General features: G+C 46.2%; 1 protein-coding gene across 1 annotated transcript in view; it reads right to left on the bottom strand.

Annotated features, from left to right (window-relative positions):
• The window catches only part of WDR59 (WD repeat domain 59), an 87,174-nt gene that overhangs the window by 29,052 nt on the left and 37,572 nt on the right, over positions 1 to 20,550 (bottom strand). Inside the window, 10 exon segments of the mRNA XM_021093785.1 lie at positions 199 to 352; positions 5,969 to 6,038; positions 6,547 to 6,703; positions 6,859 to 6,954; positions 9,202 to 9,366; positions 11,731 to 11,855; positions 11,989 to 12,121; positions 14,102 to 14,181; positions 16,571 to 16,727; positions 20,435 to 20,512. Of these exon segments, the coding sequence (XP_020949444.1) occupies positions 199 to 352; positions 5,969 to 6,038; positions 6,547 to 6,703; positions 6,859 to 6,954; positions 9,202 to 9,366; positions 11,731 to 11,855; positions 11,989 to 12,121; positions 14,102 to 14,181; positions 16,571 to 16,727; positions 20,435 to 20,512 (1,215 nt within the window).

Genomic DNA, 20,550 nt, shown 5'->3' with positions numbered 1-20,550 from the left:
CAACCAGCCCCTCTCCCCCCCAACAACTGACAGAAGGTAAAACCGACTGAAGAAGGAAGCAATGGTTTTTAACACTCTAACTACCAACGGGACTGACCACAGGGGCTAGTTTAGCTGCCGTGCGTGCGGGGCAGGCAGGGAGGCAAAGAACCAGAGTCCAGGGAAGGGACAAGACAAAGGCGGGGCTCTGCCACTTACCCGCTCCTTGTAGTAGAAGGAGCTGACCGAGAGCTGCTCCTTCTCGCTGCGTGTGGGGCTCCCGCTGTACAAACGCAGGTTCCCGGGGGCCTCGGTGCGGATCTTCATGGGCGCAATCAAGCCAGTGTGATAGGCAGACAAGGCCGAGAGAGATCTGGGGTTGAGAAGGCACGATTATCCAAACTGGCGTCAGTCTTTGCATATTTCTAAGGAGGGCTCTGCTTAGCCCTTGATGAAATCAGGAGGAAAAGACAGATAACGTGGAGGAAAAATGGAAACTCCAAAAAAAGAACCAAGCAGCACTTTTAAGAACTGAAAAATGCTTTGTCTGCAGAAGCAGAGTGTGTCTATGACTGTATTCACAGAAGACTCAAAAGAATCTACAAACCACTTAATTCAGATACACGGTCGATCTACAGGCATCTACTGTATTTCTATGTATTAAAAGCAAACACTCAGAAAATAAACATTTTTAAAATTGTATTTTCAGGAGTTCCTGTCGTGGCACAGTGGTTAACGAATTCGACTAGGAACCATGAGGTTGCGGGTTCGATCCCTGGCCTTGCTCAGTGGGTTAACGATCAGGCGTTGCCGTGAGCTGTGGTGAAGGTTGCAGATGTGGCTCGGATCCCGAGTTGCTATGGCTCTGGCGTAGGCTGGTAGCCACAGCTCCAATTCGACCCCTCGCCTGGAAACCTCCATATGCCACGGGAGTGGCCCAAGAAACGGCAAAAAGACAAAAATAAATAAATAAATAAATGAATAAAACAAAATAAAATAAAATTGTATTTCCAATAGCTTAACTCTTAACCAAAACACATTAAGAATTCCTGCTGTGGCTGAATGGGATCAGCAGTGTCTCTGGAGACACAGGTTCAATCCCCAGCCAGCACAGTGGGTTGAGAGAGTCCAGTGTTGCCACAGCTGTGGTGTAGGCTACAACTAAGGCTTAAAGCTGATCTCTGGCCCAGGAACTCCTTATGCCACAAGCCATCCAAAAACAAAAAACAAAAACCACATTAAATACCTAGGAACAAACTTAATGAAAAAAAAAATTGTGTACTGAAGATATAAAATATTGCTGAAAGAAATTAAAGAGATGGAGTTCCCGTCATGGATCAGTGGAAATGAATCTGACTAGCATCCATGAGGACATAGGTTCAATTCCAGCCCTGCTCAGTGGGTTAAGGACCCGGTGTTGCTGTGAGCTGTGGTGTAGGTCACAGACACGGCTTGGATCTGGTGTTGCTGTGGCTATGGTATAGGCCAGCAGCTACAACTCTGATCTGACCCCTAGCCGGGGAACCTCCATATGCCACAGGTGTGGCCCTAAAAAAGATAAGAAAAGAAAAAAAAGAAAAGAAATTAAAGAGGACTCAAAGCAACAGAGAAGTACACCATGTCAGTAGACTGGAAGATTCCATATTGTTACGATGTCGATTTTCTCCAAATTGATCTACAAAATCAACACAATTCCAATCAAAATATGAGTAAAGGAGTTCGCGTTGTGGCACCGCGGGAACAAATCCAACTAGGAACCAAGAGGTTGCGGGTTCAATCCCTGGCCTTGTTCAGTGGGCTAAGGATACGGCGTTGCCATGAGCTGTGGTGTAGGTTGCATATGTGGCTCAGATCTGGCGTTTCTGTGGCTGTGGTGTAGGCCGGAAGCTGTAGCTCCAATTCAACCCCTAGCCTGTGACCCTCCTTATGCCAGGGGTGTGGCCCTAAAAAGGCAAAACAAAACAAAAAATACATATGTGTGTGTGTGTGTGTGTGTGTGTGTGTGTGTGTATGAGTAGACTTTTTTGTAGAAACCAGGAAGCGGAGTTCTATTTTTATAGGAATGCAAAAAGTCTAGAATAGCTAACACAATCCTGAATGAGAAGACTAAAGTTGGAGGCCTTAAACTGCCGGATTTGGAGACTTACTGTATAAACCTACATTGAGAGTGTAATTTTGTCATAAGGAAAGACCAATAGAGCAAAGGAAAAAATAGAATTCAGAAATAGTTCCAGGAGTTCCTGTTGTGGTGCAGGGGAAACAAATCCAACTAGGAACCATGAGGATACAGGTTCAATTCCTGGCCTTGCTCACTGGGTTAAGGATCTGGTATTGCCATGGGCTGTGGTGTAGGTTAGATATATGGCTCGGATCTGACATTGCTGTGGCTCTGGCACAGGCTAGCAGCTATGGTTCCAATCTGACCCCTAGCCTGGGAACTTCCATACGCCATCGGTGAGGCCCTAAAAAGCAAAAAAAGGAAAGAAAAAAAAAAAAGAAGTAGATCCAAAACATATGGTCAACTGATTTTCAACAGAGGTATCAATGTGAATTCAATAAGAGGAAAATCTTCTTCATAAATGATGCTATATGTGTCACAACTATCTATCTCTACTGGAAAAAAAAAAAAAAAGCTGACTCCCTACCTCATATCATAACACAAAAATTAATTTGAGATTGATTATAGACCTTAAATAAGCCATTTATTTATTTATTTATTTTAAATTTATTTTTGCTTTTTAGGGCTGCAGGCGCAGCATATGTTCCTAGGCTAGGGGTTGAATCGGAGCTATAGCTGCTGGCCTACGCCACAGACAAAGCAACACAAGATCAGAGCTGTGTCTGTAACCTACACTATAGCTCACAGCAATGCTGGATCCTTAACCCACTGACTGAGGCCAGGGATCAAACCCGAATCCTCATGGATCTAGTCGGGTTCGTTACTGCTGAGCCACGATGAGAACTCCACATAAGGAATTTAAAACTATAAACTTTAAAGAAAACACAAGAATATTTTCCTATTTTCTTGATAAGCAGTTTCTTTTTTTTTTCAGACAGCACATAGAAGGACTAACCCTAAATCTTAAACAAACTGAACTGCATCAAAATCACAAATTGCTGAGAGCCAAAAATCATTAAAGAGGGAGAAAGAAGATCCTGTATTGGCGCAGTGGTTAACGAATCCGACTAGGAACCATGAGGTTGCAGGTTCAATCCCTGGCCTTGCTAAGTGGGTTAAGGATCCGGCATTGCCGTGAGCTGTAGTGTAGGTTGCAGACGAGGCTTGGATCCCACGTTGCTGTGGCTCTGGCGTAGGCCAGTGGCTACAGCTCTGATGAGACCCCTAGCCTGAGAACATCCATATGTCGAGGGAGCGGCTCAAGAAAAGGCAAAAAGACACACACAAAAAAAAAAAAAAAAAGAGGGAGAAAGACAAGCAACAGATTAGAAGAAAATCTATACACATATCCAGCCAAGGATATGTAACAAGCATTGATAAAGAACTACCACAATGCGGGTTCCCGTTGTGGCTCAGAGGGTTAGAAACCCAACTAGTATCCACGCAGATGGAGGTTCAATCCCTAGCCTCTCTCAGTGGGTTAAGGATCTGATGTTGCTGTGAGCTGTGGCGTAGGTCATGAAACAGTCTAAAAAAGTTGGGCAAAACCCTAGACCAGGCACATCACAACAGAAGATACCCAGGTGGTCAATTAGCACAAAAGCTCAGCATCACTAGTCATCACCATGGAAACACAAATCAAAGACCTGAGGAGCTAATACAACACACTACCACGACAGCTAAAACTGAAAAGATTGAAAACACCCAGTTTTGGAGAGGATGTGGAGTAACCAGAACTCTGAAATATTTACTGTAAGAGAGTAAAATGGCAAAGCACTGGGGACAGACTTTTTGGCAACTCTAATAAAACTAACACACACCTATCATATGACCCAGGGAGGCAACTCCTTGGGTAGCGAAATTAATACACATGTCCATAAAAAGACTTGTATGTGTAGGTCTATACATAACAAAATAAAAACTGGAAATAAACTAAATGTCCATCAACAGAAGTATGAACAAGCAGTATTATTTTCATATAGTGCAACCACTGCTACATGCAACAATGTGGATTAATCCCAAAAACATTCAGTTAAGCAAAATAAGCCAGAATAAAAGAGTACATGCTGCATCACTCTAGATGACGTTCAAGCACAGGCGAAAGTAAACTACAATGATGGAATCAGAAAAGCGCTCTCCTCTGGGTAGAGGGACTGGGGAACATTTTGGGATAAGGGCCACACTATGTATCTTGATCTGGGTGCTGGTCATCAAGGTAGACTTCACATTTGGGTACCCTAAATTATACAACAAAAACAGTACCAAAAAGTTCTCATAGGTACATTTCACCTCTGATCCAAAGTCTAGATACAGGTATTTGCTGTTTCCCTTTATGAGAAGGTAACTGTTTCCTTGTTCAACTTTTCTTTTTTTTTTTTTAGGGCCGCACCTGGGGCGTATGGAAGTTCCCAGGCTAGGGGTCAAATTGGAGCTGCAGCTGCCAGCCTACACCACAGCCACAGCAATGCCAGATCCAAGCCACGTCTGGGACCTATACAACAGCTCATGGCAACACCAGATCCTTAAGCCACTGCGCGAGGCCAGGGATCGAACCCATATCTTCATGGATCCTAGTCAGATTCGTTACCACTGAGACACAACAGGAACTCCCTTTGTCCAACTTTTTGACTAAGGAACCTGGTATGATGTAGGAGGCTCTCTGTCATTTAACTCCCAGTTCTTGTGGGGACAAGGTCTCATCTGCCAGGTTAACTATAGCAACTAGCAAACTCTCAGGGCAGCAGTAGTGTCTGCTCGTGACCTTGGTGCAATGTCCTCTCTTTCTTATTAGCTTATCTGTTCATTATAGGTATGCTAATCATATCACATCCAACATAACCAGTGTTTGTAGCAGGAAGCTAAGTTATCTTGGTCACCACACTTTAGAACCAGAAGTCTACAATATAATATTTAAGTTTAAAAAGTAGGCAATGTGGAGGAGGCTGTAAACGTGTGGGAATAGGGGTATGTGAGAATGCTCTGTACTTTGCAATCCATTTTGCTATGAACCTAAAAGAGAAAATATATTAATAAAGAAAAAAAATCTATAATCTGATCCGGCCATTCAACTCCTAGGTATATACCCAAGAAAAATGAAAACATATATATCCAAATACAAATTGGTACAGGATGTTCACAGCAGTATTATTCATAACAGCCAAAAAGGGGAAACAACCCCAATGTCCACTGACTAATGAATGAACAAATAAAGTATGGAGAATACGAGTGAGGGAACATCACTTGGCAATAAAAAGAAATGAAGTTCAGATACAACTACAACATCCATGCTCCCTGAAAATACACTAAGTGAAAGAAGGAACACACACAGATTCCATTTATGTGAACGGTCTAGAACAGGTGAATTTATAGATAGAAAGTAGATCAGTGTTTGCCCAGGCCTGGAGGAATGGGGAACGTGGGGGCTGGTGTGACCCCTAAGTGACACAAAGTTCCTTTCTGGGGTCATGAAAAGGTTCTAGAATTGCCTGCAGTGATGGCTACATACACACTACACCCGGGAGGTAACATGTCAGAGTGGCTAATTTGTGTCATGGGACTACACATGATCTCTTGCCATTTTTCTAATTTTATTTAATGTCCAGATAATACCTTAGAAATAGGGGGAAAGCACATTAAAAGAGAATCTGCCTTGTTTTGACAACAGCTTTTATCAAATAACTCCCTCTAGGAGTAACTTCACAGTAGAAATCTCAGCTGAGCTGCCAGTTTACGAACCCTGATCTTTCGGGAAGAAATCTCAGAATGAGTGTTTGCTGAAGAACTAGAACCAGTTGTCCAAAGACACGCTCCCAGATGTCTGCCCACTTCTGGTCCATGAACACTGCTTATGCCTGTACCTTCCAGACTTACCTTGGAGTGGGCTCTGTTGGAGACACTGCTCGATGCATCGTCATGGGCCTCGTGAAATACACCAGGTACCCTGTCAAAGGAGTTAGTACATGTGCACATCAGGGTCAATGAGCTGGACGTGGGAAACCCTAAGACAGCACTGGCCAGTCTTTTGTCTACCTCGGGATGCCTGAAGGATAAGACATAGTAACCCAAGTTACACAGGCGCACAACAGGCATGATACTTCACACAGACAAGTGTGAGAATCTCCGGGATCCGGGAGAGATGGGATGTATGCGGTCTGGACCAGTCTTCACAGGCACTTTCTATTCCTAAGTACGTTCTCGATATTCTGAGGCAAAACTCAAATTCACACTCAACAGAACGAAAAAACTTTAGACTGTAATTCTGGTGAAACATTCTCAGGATGTGTCCCTAGCCGCCACTGCGGCATCAGACCACATGACACTACGACAGAAATCTTCTGAGTTCTCAGGAAAGAAAAACAAAGACAAATATTCTGACGGAAATTTTTAAATAGACATTCTTAGCTGCATGCTCTCAAAATCTATAATCAGAGAACCAAAAAGAGACCAACCTGCCCCACAGAACCTGGCCCCCGAGGTCCGGGGAAAAGGAATATTGGCATCCTGGTAGGACCCGTAAGCGGTGGTGACCCGGGCGAACGTTGGTAGGGGCGGCGTGACGGAGTTCGGGAGCGCAAAGGGGTTGCTGGAAGCACTGTCTTCTTGGTTCTGAAATTTTAAAATCAACAGACTAAAACCCACACTCTGCCTTCAAGCTGAATTACAAAACGGGATACGTTATTACAAGATCAGGGAGCCCAGGGGTTTAGGGAGGAAGAAAGGAAATAAAACCCCAAAGCATAGGTTGCTAACAAGGATCCCACCACAAAAGACTCGAGGCAGGAGACGAGCTGGCGCAGGCAGGGCTCCAGACAGCTCTGGTTGCGTTTCACTTTTTGCAGGGAAGTGTCTTTCAGGATCTAGAAAAGGCGCAAAGCACAGTCAAGAATAGCAACATTCTTTCTTCCGGTTCGCTTTTGTTATTTATGAGAAGCATCAGAAAGAGGAGCGATGCTGAGGATGCTGGGCGACTGCAGCGTGGCTGGGTCTGAGGCTGCCGACGCAGCACACCCCCCTCAGCCCTCAACCTCCAGGAAGCTCAGAGCAAGATTCTTTTGCGTGTCCTCTTCAAGAAGCACTTTGAGAGGACATGTTTCTAGTACTGGAACAACTATGCTTCCTTTACAGCCGATTCTACGCCTGTGCTCTCACCCCACCTGACCCCATCCTCCTCCTCCAGGATTACTTAGAAGTAAGATCCTCCTGGAGTTTCCTGGTGGCTCAACGAGTTAAGGATCTGGTGTTGTCACCCTTGTAGCTCTGGTTACTGCTGTGGTTTGGGGTCAATCCCCGGCCCAGGAACTTCCGCATTCTGTAGGGGAAAAAAAAAGTAATATCCTCCAGTCTGGACTGAAAACTGTTCCAAGGGATACACAGATGCCAGGGGGAACCGATTTCACTTTGGTGAAAATGAAAATATACCTTTTTTTTTGGTCCTTTAAAATATACAAAAGCCTATCATTTTAAAGCATGTGCTACAGAAATAAAGTGACACACTCACTGAAGACAGGCATGTCGACTGGCCCTGGGCTGTCCAGCATGGAAGTTACGGCTCACATGGGGCCACAGAGCCCAGGAAGCATAGCAAGTCTGGATTGAGATACATCATAAGTGTAAAACTCACGCCAAAAGTTGAAGACTTGGTAACAAAAAGGAAAAAAAAAAAATGTACACTATCTCAATTTTTATATTGGTTACATGTTGATATGATAATACCTTGTTTGTTTTGTTTTGTTTTTCTTTCAGCCAAGCCCAAAGCATGCAGATGTTCCTGGACCAAGAATGGAACCTACACCACAGTAATAACACCACCAGGTCCTTAACCTGCTAAGCCACCAGGGAATTCTCAATATGATAATACCTTGGATATACTGAATTAAATAAAAATACTATTGAAATTAATTTACTTGCTACTTTAAAGTTTTTTAGTGTGGCTACTAGGAAATTTAAAATTACATGTGGTCTGCGTTATATTTCTACTGGACAGAACTGAATTAGACCTTTAAAGACATTTCTTGGGGTTTTCTTGTGGCTCAGTGGGTTAAGGATCTGGCGTTATCACTGCAGCAGAGCAGGTTGTTGCTGTGGTCTGGGTTCGATCTCCAGCTCAGGAACTTTTGCATGCTATGGGTGCAGCCAAAAAAGAAAAATACTCTTCCTAATCTTATCATTTTTATGCCAAAAGAAAAATCTATCTTTTCTGTACGTCCAAACGAGACAGTGAAATGTTTAGACTCCAAGGACAAAACATCAGGTACCACAAAATCTGAGAAATTAGCATTTCAGACACCTGAAAAAGACACCTGATAAAGTCTTAGGTTATGGATCATGCCACAAGAAGATGGAATAATCAAGTGTGTGCAATACCGAGGAGCCAAAAAACGAACAGCTCGCAGGTCAACTTGGCTTAAGCAACACCCTGCCACTATTTCACATGTCATGCTGCTCAGACTGAAAAAAGGTATATCAGCCCAGCTTGTGGGGCTTTTTGATGGGGATTCTGCCTGAACTGGCAAATCAAATTTCTGAACCTGTAGAGGTAAAGACGAGATGCCAGGCTGGCCCCTTCCATTCAGGAGGAACCGCTATGCCGTCACACACCTGGCTGTCCAGCCAGCCAGCTTCAACCTGAGCCAACACATCTTCTGTTATGCAATGGATTTTTTGTAATGCCCTTACACACATTTTTTCTGATTAGAAAGTATCATTTAGGTTTAGAACATTCTTTGCCTATTGTTTTGCAGATAAATGATACTGTATTCTACTAACCTGGGATTCTTGCACAGCATTAATGAGATCTGTGAGTAGACTACATGCAATTATAGAATTTCCTATTTTTTATATGCAATACTTCTGAAATTATATGCAACATGTGTGCAAATTTTTCTGTGGAAAGATCCATGGTTTTCACTGAACTTTCAAAGGGGGGGCCATGACTGATTAAGAACCAGTGCTCACTGGTTTCTATACAAAGGGAATACAATCGTTAGCAATGACTTCTGATCAGCACTGACATTCAACTTTACCCCTCAACTCAAACACGGATGCACATGAGCAGTGCCTCCCTCTTAGGATATCAAGGAGAACCTGCCAACAGAGATGCCCACCTTCAGCAGCTTTGCTTTCATCGTGGACGTGATGGTGGTGGGGTTAATGAACTGGAAGGAAGGGGCCGCGTGGTTCGGGTACTGCGCCGGGAACTTCACCAGCATCTTGACGCGATGGTTGCTGCAGTGCACGGACACCGTGCAGCTCCTGTCTGCTGCATCCATCTGCAGGGGACAAATGCATAGCTGCTTTGGAGATGAACTAACTGCAAATAGTCTTCATTGGCAAATGGGTTTAAATAAGGTAAGTGAATGCTCTAGGTATCTAGTAACCAAGTGAAGGGAGAGGGTTTCCAAAGACAATGCATGTGAAAGATGTGGGCAACCTCATTTTCGAAACAGATGTTTAACTTCGGCACCGATATAATAAGGTCATGGTGTTTCAACTTAAAAAATCTTCATCCCAAAGCTGCAATAAAGGTTGAAACTTATGTTTACTTTGAGATGGGAAAATACAGCAGGAAGACGTTAAAGACCTGACTCAAATTAAAAGTCCATAGGGTGGGAGCTCCCATCATCGTGGCGCAGAGGAAATGAATCCAACTAGGAACCACGAAGTTGCGAGTTCAGTCCCTGGCCTCACTCACTGGGTTAAAGATCTGGCGTTGCCATGAGCTGTGGTGTAGGTCGAAGATGCACCGTGGATCCCGCATTGCTGTGGCTGTGGTGTAGGCTGGCTTCTACAGCTCCGATTAGACCCCTAGCCTGGGAACCTCCATATGCCATGGGTGCAGCCCTAAAAAGACAAAAATAAATAAATATGTAAAAGTTCACAGAGACAGAAAGACGGAGCCAAGGGGACGGGAACTGGGGAGAGGCTGCCCATGGATGTAGGGTTTCTTTAGGGATGATGCAAACTCTGGAAGTAGACAGCAGTGATGGCTGCAGGGCTTTGTGAAAACACCAAGACCCACTAAACTGTACACTCAAAAAGGGCAAATTTCTTGGTATGTGAATTATATCTCGGTAATTTTTAAAAAGCAGCCCTGGAAGGAGTTCCTGTCGTGGTGCAGCCAAAACGAATCCGATTAGGAACCATGAGGTGGCAGGTTCGATCCCTGGCCTCATTCAGTGGGTTGAGGATCCAGCGTTGCCACGAACTGTGGTGTAGGCTGCAGATGCGGCTTGTATCTGGCATTGCTGTGGCTGTGGCTGTGGCGTGGGCCGGAGGCTACAGCTCCAATTAGACCCCTAGCCTGGGAACCTCCATACGCCATGGGTGTGGCCCAAAAAGCCAAAAAGCCCAAAAAAAAAAAAGCAGTTCTGGGAAAGGAATCAAGATCTCCTTCTCAGACTTGATCAGTGAATAGCCACACTGTTCTCAACTCGGACAAAGGGAGTATAAACTGAGTTGATATAGATAACCAATTAACCAAAGAATCCTTTATCTTTTTCAATTTCTTATGCCACCATCTAGAGATGACAGCAAAAAGAGCCATACACATGGGAAACTCAGATATAGCTGCTGACCTCACCCAAGTCATTTCTTTTTTTCTTTTTTTGTCTTTTTAAGGCCACACAGCATATGGAAGCTCCCAGGCTAGGAGTCCAATTAGAGCTACAGCTGCCGGCCTAATCCACAGCCAGATCCGAGCTGCGTCTGTGACCTACACCACAGCTCATGGCAAGCTGGATCCTTAACCCACTGATCAAGGCCAGGGATTGAACCCACATCCTCATGGATGCTAGTTGGGCTCGTTAACCACTGAGCCACAACTCGAACTTCCATTTCATTTCTTAGTGTCTCTGTTTCCTCCTCTGTAAAATGGGGATAAAACCACTTACTGCACAGTTGTTTTAAAGGCCAAATGAGATATTTATGTAGGTGCACATATCCAGGCCTACTGGGGTTTGTTTGTTTCGTTTTGTTTTTGGTGGCACTTGTGGTATGTGGCAATTCCTGGGCCAGGGATCAAATCTGCTTCACTGCAGTAACCAGAGCCATTGCAGTGACAATGCCAGATCCTTAACCCACTGAGCCACAAGGGAATTCCCAGGCCTACTGTTAAATGAAGTTGAGCAAAAGAAAAACTAATTGAGTTTTGAAACCCCTTCACAGAGAGACTCAATTCTCTGAAGCAAAGAACTTCAATACCTGCCTATGTGTTAAATGAACAGAGAGGCTTGGTCACCTTCTCATTAGCAATCTAAATCCCCGAGGAAATGGCCAACAACAAGGCAAGATCATACAGCAAAGCACAAAGAGCCCTGCAGAGTTAGGAGAATGGCTTCCAAACTCTGCCCTGCCATTAACTCCACCAGCAACCTCTGCCAAAACGCGATAAACCTTCTGGGTCTGAGTATCTTCCCATCTGGGAAAACGAGGTGCTGGAACATCTAAGGAGTGGGGGGGAGTCTGCCTTTGTAAAACATCTGTTTCTTTAGAAAACCAAGGAAACGAAAAAGCAAGCTCGGACTGTCCCTGTTAGAGCACAGAGCTGTCTGCCAGCCCAAATCCTGGCCCCCAGTCCCGCCCCACCAAGGGCCACCCGCCAGCCTGCGAGACGACGGCTGGGGAGGCGCGAGCACCTCCACGTTGACGTTGCGGATCTGCACGTTGATCAGGGAGAACTCCTGCTGCAGAGTCGGAGGCAGGCCCAGCGGGTCTGATTTCTTCTCTTCCAGGAGACTGCTCGGGGGGTCTTCCTTTAAGACTAGCAGGAGAGAGAGGTTCCACTGTTGGAAAACATTTCTGAAATGGATTCAGAGAGCAGTTCTGGGGTATCTGCCATGACTCGGAGACGCAGAGGGGGGCGCCTCACCTAAAACATCAGGGCGACCCATTACCTTCTTCTTCCCCGTGGCTTGAGTTGTGCTGGTGCTCCGCGTCCTGAGTGTGAAGGGTCTTCTCCGGTTCTGGCAGCAGAGAAATGCCCTCAATGAACTCATCGACACCATCCAAGAGGTCATGTGCGCACAGCTGCAACAGAGGGGGGGACATCTAGGTCTGGAGAAGTCTCAGGAAATGATCATTATCTTCAGCTCAATTCTGACTTAAAAATGGGAATCATGGAGTTCCCTGGTGGCTCAGCGGGTTAAGGATCTGGCATGGTCACTGTGTGGCTCTGGTTACTGCTGTGGCTTAGGTTCTAACCCTGGCGCAGGAATTTCCACATACGACAGTGTGATTTAAAAAAAAAGACAAAGTTCTCATCATGGCTCAGCAGAAACAAATCTGACTAGTATCCATGAGACACAGGTTCAATCCCTGGCCTTGCTCAGTGGATTAAGGATCCAGTGTTGCTGTGAGCTGTGGTGTAGGCCAGTGGCTACAGCTCCAATTTGACTGGGAACTTCCATGTGCCTTGAGTGTGACGCTAAAAAGACCAAAAAAAGGAGGGTGGGTGGTCCTGTTGTGGTTCAGTGGGTTGGGAACCCTACTAGTATCCATGAGGATGTGGGTTTGATCTCTGATCTTGATCAGTGGGTTAAAGGATCCGGCGTTGCCGTAAGCTGCAGTATAGGTTGTAGACTCGGCTTGGATCTGGAGTCACTGTGGCTGTGAGAAGGCCAGAAGCTGCAGCTCCGATTCAAATCCTAGCCCAGGAACTTCCATATGCCATAGGTGCAGCCCTAAAAATTAAAAAAAAAAAAAAAAATTGGGAATCACAAAGGAGAAAGATGTCAGCTGCAAAACAACACAATCAAAATAGGTTCTGCCCATCACCAACTCTCCCTGGTTAAACCCAAAGGATAACAGACTCTATTATTCTACCCTGTAAAATGTTTTATCCTGTTCACAGTTTATGCAAATCTAAGAAAACTTTTTTTTTTTTTTTTTTGTCTTTTCTAGGGCCACACCCATGGCATATGGAGATTCCCAGGCTAGGGGTCCAATCAGAGCTGCTGCTGCCTACACTAGAGCCATAGCAACTCAGGATCCAAGCCGCATCTGCAACCTACACCACAGGTCACAGCAATGCTGGATCCCTAACCCACTGAGCCAGGGCAGGGATCGAACCCGCAACCTCATGGTTCCTAGTCAGATTCGTTAACCACTGAGCCACGAGGGGAACTCCGTGACCCAGCATTTTCTATCTGCCCTGTACAGAGTGCTCTGTGTGATACGACATAGGTGAGAGATTGTTCCCACCTTCAAGGAATTCAGCCACCAGGTGAGGAGTCAGAACTCCTGATGGGGCAAAACAAACCAAGGGCCACGCAAGCAATTCACACCGGGTACCACTGTGCTTGATAGAAGAGACACAATTTAGGAGTTCCCCTCGTGGCTCAGTGGTTAACGAATCTGACTAGGAACCATGCGGTTGTAGGTTCGATCCCTGGCCTTGCTCAGTGGGTTAGGGATCCAGAGTTGCTGTGAGCTGTGGTGTAGGTTGCAGACTTGGCTCGGATCCAGCGTTGCTGTGGCTCTGGCGTAGGCCTGCGGCTACAGCTCCGATTGGACCCCTAGCCTGGGAACCTCCATATGCTGTGGGAGCGGCCCTCAAAAGGCAAAAAGACAAAAATAAACAAAAAAAAAATTAAAGAAGAGATACAATTTAGGGGGCAAAAACTGGAAAGGGCTTCAAGCGACAGTCCTTGTGATGAAGGGATCCGGGATCCGACCACTGCAGAGTGTGAGGGAGACTTTTCTGGCCTGTTTAGAAGGAATAGAAGTGAAGCCCCCAGGCCACTTGCTCAGTATGCTAATGCATGCTATCTTAGACCAGAACAAGAGAAAAAAGAGATAGTCAGAGGCTTTGCAGCCTTAAAGCAGTGACACTGAAGCTGGCTCTTAAAGACCTCAAAGCCTCCATGTAGGGGACCAGCCTCTTGGCCAACCAGCGCCATGTATTCAATGCCCCTCCCGTATCCTCTAACTTCCGCCACTACCAAAGCTTCTATTTTAAGTTCCCGGTGTATGCAGTTACTTCCCTCCACCACAGACGTGAATACGTACCCGCTGCATCTGGGAATCCACCCTCCACATTCTCAAGGTCTGATCCCGAGACCACGTAACCAGCTGGTAGTCCTTGGACCCTAGAAATCACCAGATAAGAATCCAGGAGATTTTTCGGGATTCAACATCAAGTTTGTTACAGGTCACGACGGCATGAGATTCATTCATTTATCCACCAAACAAATATTTATGGAACACTGCCTGTAGGCCAGGTGCCGTTCTAGGCACTAGGACTATAATGTGAACATGAGAATCTCTCTCTTTACAGATCTCACACTTCAGGAGTGGAAACAGACACACATATAATAACATGTCCAGCAGTGACAGTGTTATTAAAAAAAAACCCAAAAGATAGGAGTTCCCACCGGGGCACAACATGATCGGCGGTATCTCCGCAGCGCCAGGACACGGGTTGGAGCCCCATCCCAGTACAGTGGGTTACAAGGATACAGCATTTCTGCAGCTGTGGCACAGGCTGCAATTGTGGCTTGGATCTGATCCCTGGTCTGGGAACTCCATCTGCCAAAATAAGGCAGAAAAAAACAAAAAAAAAAAACATGATAAGAGGACAGAAACTGATGGGGGAAGTATTTTTAGACAGACTTCCCTGAGGAAGTCACATTTGAGCAGAAATTTAAATGAAGTGAAACAACAGCTGGCAAAATTAGCATGTGAAGATCGATGCTGGGATTTAACGTCACACTGAACCTTCACCTCCACAAGTGATCTTCCGTTTATGTGCTCCGGAGGAGCTGGAGACGAATACGTTATTTGTAAAATGAACTGGGTTTTTTTTTGTTTTGTCTTTTTGCTATTTCTTGGGCCGCTCCCGCGGCATATGGAGGTTCCCAGACTAGGGGTCGAATCGGAGCCATAGCCACCGGCCTACGCCAGAGCCACAGCAACTCGGGATCCGAGCCGTGTCTGCAACCTACACCACAGCTCACGGCAACGCCGGATCGTTAACCCACTGAGCAAGGGAAGGGATCGAACCCGCAACCTCATGGTTCCTAGTCGTATTCGTTAACCACTGCGCCACGACGGGAACTCCAAAATGAACTGTTTTAAACGCATCCTGGAGAAGTTCCCATTGCGGCTCAGTAGTAAGGAACCCAACGAGTATCCATGAGGACACAGGTTCAATCCCTGGTCTCACTCAGTGTGTTAAGGATCCAGCCATGCCATGAGCTGTGGTGTAGGTCAAAGGCCCGGCTCAGATCCACTACTGCAGTGGCTGTGGCGCAGGCTGGCAACTACAGCTGCAATTCAACCCCTAGCCTGGGAACTTCCATATGCCATGGGAGTGGCCCTAAAAAGACAAAACAATAAAATAGAATAAAATAAAAAATAAATAAATGCATTGTGGCATCTTATTGTTTAGAAGAATTTTTTGGTAAAGAGTTGAATCTTTGATTTCACTTTTAAAAAGTTTTATTGAAGTTTAGTTGATTTACAATGTTGTGGCAATTTCTGCTATATAACAAAGTGATTCATTATACACATATACACGTCTGTTCTCTTTCTCTTTGTCCCCAAAAAGACAAAAATAAAAAAATAAAAAATCCTTTTTTTGAGGCTTTTGAAAAGGCTTGTGAGGGTCACAAACATGCTGGGATAAGATAACTATTCTAATCCCAGGTCCACCAAAGACCTCTCCCAGGCTCTGGCCAAGCCACGTCACTCCCCTGCCTGGATTTCCTTCTGTGATATGCAAGGACCACAAAACAGACTTCTGGTCTGGAAAACATTTAGAGACCAGACGGGAGGCTGCAACGAAATCTGCATGGTGAGTTGGTGGAGAAACCCAGGTCGAGGGCTTCCTGACTCCCAGGACACTTAGGCTGCATTGGTAAGGACTGGATAGATTAAGCTGAAGTAACAATCAGACCCAAGTCTCGGCGGCTTAAAGCAAAGATTTCCTGCTCTCTGCATCTCCACCTCACCCTCACTCCACATGACGTGTTGCCAGAGCCACGGTGGAAGCAGAGAGCATGAATAATCACACACTGATTGTTTCCACTTCAACCCAGAAGAGATGGCATCACTTCCGTTCATGGTTCAAGATCAAAGCAGGTCATGTGGCCAAACCCACCTTCAAGGCGATGGGAAGTAAAAGACCACAACGTGTTTTTGAGCAGAACTGGGACTATGTGGGAGTAGCAAGGGCCAAGGGCCAGGGATTTCTGGGCATGACCCCAGAGTTTTCCAGCTCTGGAAGTGACCCAACAGCAAGGCTACCAACCTGTTACAGATCCCTTCCATGCAGGAGAAAGAATGCACAGGACACAAGGGAAGAGGAGGGCAACTGGGGCAAGAACCACAGCCACACATCCTTTCACCCACCTGCGAGTGAAGGGGGAGGCGCCCTGACTCCCGCTCCTGAGCCAGCTCTGGCCCCGCACCCTCCCCTCCGATCGCTGGTGAACAGGGCCCGGGAGGAAATGGGTCAGCGGTCTCTCTACCACCCACCTTCCTTCTGCTTCCTCCACTGGAACTCCAGCACCACGTCATCGTGGCCCACAAAGGTATGGACCGGAGTGTTCAGGTCAAAGACATTCCACAAGAGCAGGCTGTTCTCCCTCCGCAGCTGGGGGACCATCACCGTCACCAATCCATTGCTGAAAGGCTATGGCCGGAAAGAGAAAAGCAGCAACTATTCCAGGGAGAATCAGCCGAGGTCTCAGTTACCCAAGTTGGAATTCTAGCCTCACTAGGACAAATCAGGTGACAGAAGGCCTCGACCCACCTGGGGAATGTTTCCCCAATTCCCTAAGTCGACCATCACATCGACGTTACGTTTGCCTTTCTTCCTTCCTTCCCGATGGAAGGGACGACAGCAAGGGAAACTAAAGCAAAGCCAAACTCTCAGAGAAGAACTGTTTAAGATCTAAAATAAGGAGTTCCCTTCACAGCTCAGTGGGTTAAGAACCAACATAGTGTCCATGAGGATGAGGGTTCATTGGCCTTGCTGAGTGGGTCGGGGATCCAGCGTTGCTGCGAGCTGTGACGTAGGTGGCAGATGTGGCTCAGATCTCAGCAGTCCTGAGCTTGGGAAAGGGCTCAGTTACAGCTCCACTTCCACCCTTAGCCTAGGAACCGCCATATGCCACAGGTGCAGCCTTAATAAAAGATAAATAAATAAAAATTTTTTTAAAAAATCAGCAAATGGGAGTTCCCGTCATGGCTTAGTGGGAACAAATCTGACTAGTATCCATGAGGATGCAGGTTGGGTTCCTGGCCCTGCTCAGTGGGTTAAGGATCTGGTGCTGCCGTGAGCTGCAATGTAGGTCGCAGACTCGGGCTTGGATCCTGTGTGGCTGTGGCTGTGGCGTAGGCGGCAGCTACAGCTCTGATTCGACCCCTAGCCTGGGAACCTCCATATGCCATGAGTACAGCCCTAAGAAGCAGAGAAAAAAAAAATTAATTAAAAATAAAAATAAAAACCAGCCAATGGCTCTGACTGTTGCACATGAGAACAGCCCGTCTCACAATCCGGCGCCTCTCCATCAGCCCGCTCCGAGGGTCACCAAGGACTCTCCCAAAATGAGCTCGCAAGGACCAGGGGCAACCCCAGATAGCCAACAGCCCCTGCCATGTGCAGAGGCACCAGAAACGCACCTTCCTCATCACGTGTCCCTCCCCACTGCCCCCAAGACCACAGCTTTTCAAAGGAAAACCTTCTGACTTCAGAACAGGCACTTTCACTTATCAACACCCCATCTACGAGGCACCTGGGAGCCCATGTGGCTGATGTGCAGACTCTGTTCTTTAAGGAACAAACCACAACCGCCTAAGAGCACATTTCTCTTCGCCTCACCTCTGGGCATTGCTCCTGAGCTTTTCTTTTTTAAAGCAAATCTATTAATCCAGAGAAGAATTTCAACTCATAAGAACAACGTCTGGCGTCTTCCCAAACGCTCCCAGATGTGAAGGCCAGGTAAGACCTCGAATACCTTCTACACTCCACAAGGACAGCCTGATGGAGCTTTATGCACCCCGGGCTCCCTTTCAAGAAGACACTGAAGTGAATACGGTGTCTCTGATCAGCAGCTATCAGCGTGGCAGGGAAAAACCTGCGGGAAGGTTGTTAAGAGCTTACGTGCTACCTCTGTAGCATTTCAGGTTCATACCGCCTCTTCATACACAGCTTTCGTGGAAGGGGAAGCATACTGTACAGAGACTGAATGCCACTGAAATTGTACACAGTGAATTTCATTACAATTTTTTTTTAAAAAGAGCAAGGCATAGTAAACCTTAGTATTCATATTCGACAGGGGAAGAAACTATTGCTCAAAAAACATCAGGTGGCTTGTCCCAGGCCACACAAATATTAAATGGGCCACTGCAGCATTCTTCACAATAGCCAAGACAGAGAAACAGCCTACATGTCCATCAGTGGATAAAGAAGATGTGATATATATAAATGGGATATTATTCAGGAAAAAGGAAGGAAATCCTGCCATTTGTCAGCACATGGGTGGACCTTGAATGTGTATCACGTTATATGACAATTACATCCCAATAAAGCTGGGGAGATTCTCTCTCTCTCTCTCTCTCTCTCTCCCTGGGACTGCCCCCCCCAGCTCTTTCCCTCTCTCTCTAGCTCTCAATCTTTCCTCCCTTCCTTTCTCCCCCTAGAGAGAGCCATGTGGTGTAAATTTTAAATTTAGAAAACAATGCAGCATTTGATATTTTAATATTGATCATTCAAATTAAAAGCCTCCTGGGCTGTTATTTATATTACTAATGAGGTATTTCCAAAAAAGGTTTGCCTCTCAGTTTAGAAACTGCCACTGAGAAGGGGGGCCTAGGAGAACCCCCTCAGCCACCCTGACAACTGACATTTATTTCTCCAACTGCGGCCCTTAGGCAGGAAGCAGGCCATTCTGGCATCTCTACCTGACCTTTGTCACTTGTGGAAGGCGTCGCCCTCACCTCCATGCCCTGTCCCCCTGGGCCACAGCCGGGGGCCTCATCTCGAACCTGCAGCCCTGGGACCTCGCTGGCGTTAAGCTAAACTGGAGACCACGGGCCGGCAGCCTCCATGTGGGACGCTTGTTTACGGTAACCACAGACTCTGTCTTCATGTACTGAACTCTTTCTGAGGAATCCACCTTTATTACTTATAAGGTTTTTTTAAAGGAAAAATGCGGAATTCCTCTGTGGCTCAGTGGTAATGAACCCAACTAGTATCCATGAGGACAAAGGTTCGATCCCTGGCCTCGCTCAGTGGGTTAAGGACCCCGCATTGCTGTGGCTGTGGTGTAGGCTGGCAGCTGCAGCTCCAATTTGACCCCTAGTCTGAGAACCTCCATATTCTACAGGTGCGGCCCTAAAAAGCAAGCAAGCAAGCAAGCAAAGAAAAAGCAAGCAAGCAAGAAAGCTGGGGGAAAAATTAAATGGCATTGCAGAGCCTAAAATCCAGACCTTCTGAATCTAAAGCCAGAGTTCTTTCCAGCACAATCCACTGACTTCCAGCCTTCTAACCTTTACTGATGGGAGGTGGTCAGCCTCCATCGTCACTGACCACTTCACACCACCCAGCTCCCCAGCCCAGCTCGCCCAGCGTTCTATCACAGATTCTCACTCAATATTCCAAGGGCAAATTTTTTTTAATTTTATTTTTTATTTTTGCCTTTTTAGAGCCATATGCAGCATATGGAGGTTCCCAGGGTAGAGGTCGAATTGGAGCTGTAGCTGCTGGCCTACGCCACAGCCACAGACATGCCAAGTTCGAGCCATGTCTGCAACCTACACCACAGCCCATGGCAATGCTGGTTCCTTAACCAGCTGAGCAAGGGCAGGGATTGAACCTGTGTCCTCATGGATACCAGTCAGATTCATTTCCTCGAGCCATGAAAGGAACTCCTCCAAGGGCAAATTTTTTAATAGATTAACAATTTTTTTTTTTTTTTGTCTTTTTGTCTTTTTAGGGCTGTACCCACAGCATATGGAGGTTCCCAGGTGAGGGGTCTAATCGAAGCTTTAGCCACTGGCCTATACCAGGGCTACAGCAACACGGGATCAGAGCTGTGTTTGCAACCTACACCGCAGCTCATGGCAACGCCAGATCCTTAACCCACTGAGTGAGGCCAGGGATCGAACCTGCATCTTCATGGATGCTAGTCAGGTTCATTAACTGCTAAGCCACGACGGGAACTGCATAAATAGATAACAATTTTTATGCCATCTTTACCACCTTTGTTCCATGCCTAAACCAAGACAGAAAGAGAAAACTGCCTCACAAAGAAAAGAAGAGAAAATACGCCAGGCCCCTCATGTCCAGTACAGCCAGGGGAAGTTTCCAAGGAAAAGGTAGCACATCTCACTCACAGTGTATCTGGCCTTCCAGACAGGCACCTGGCAAGGGAGAATGCTGAGGTATTTCCGAGGCTGGCGGTAATCCCAGAACTGTAATAAAGAAAGCAGGATCATTTGTGAAATAAATG

Source organism: Sus scrofa, chromosome 6 (assembly GCF_000003025.6).
Source record: "Sus scrofa isolate TJ Tabasco breed Duroc chromosome 6, Sscrofa11.1, whole genome shotgun sequence".
NCBI lineage: Eukaryota > Metazoa > Chordata > Mammalia > Artiodactyla > Suidae > Sus > Sus scrofa.
This window is presented reverse-complemented; position numbering and strand designations above follow the sequence as displayed.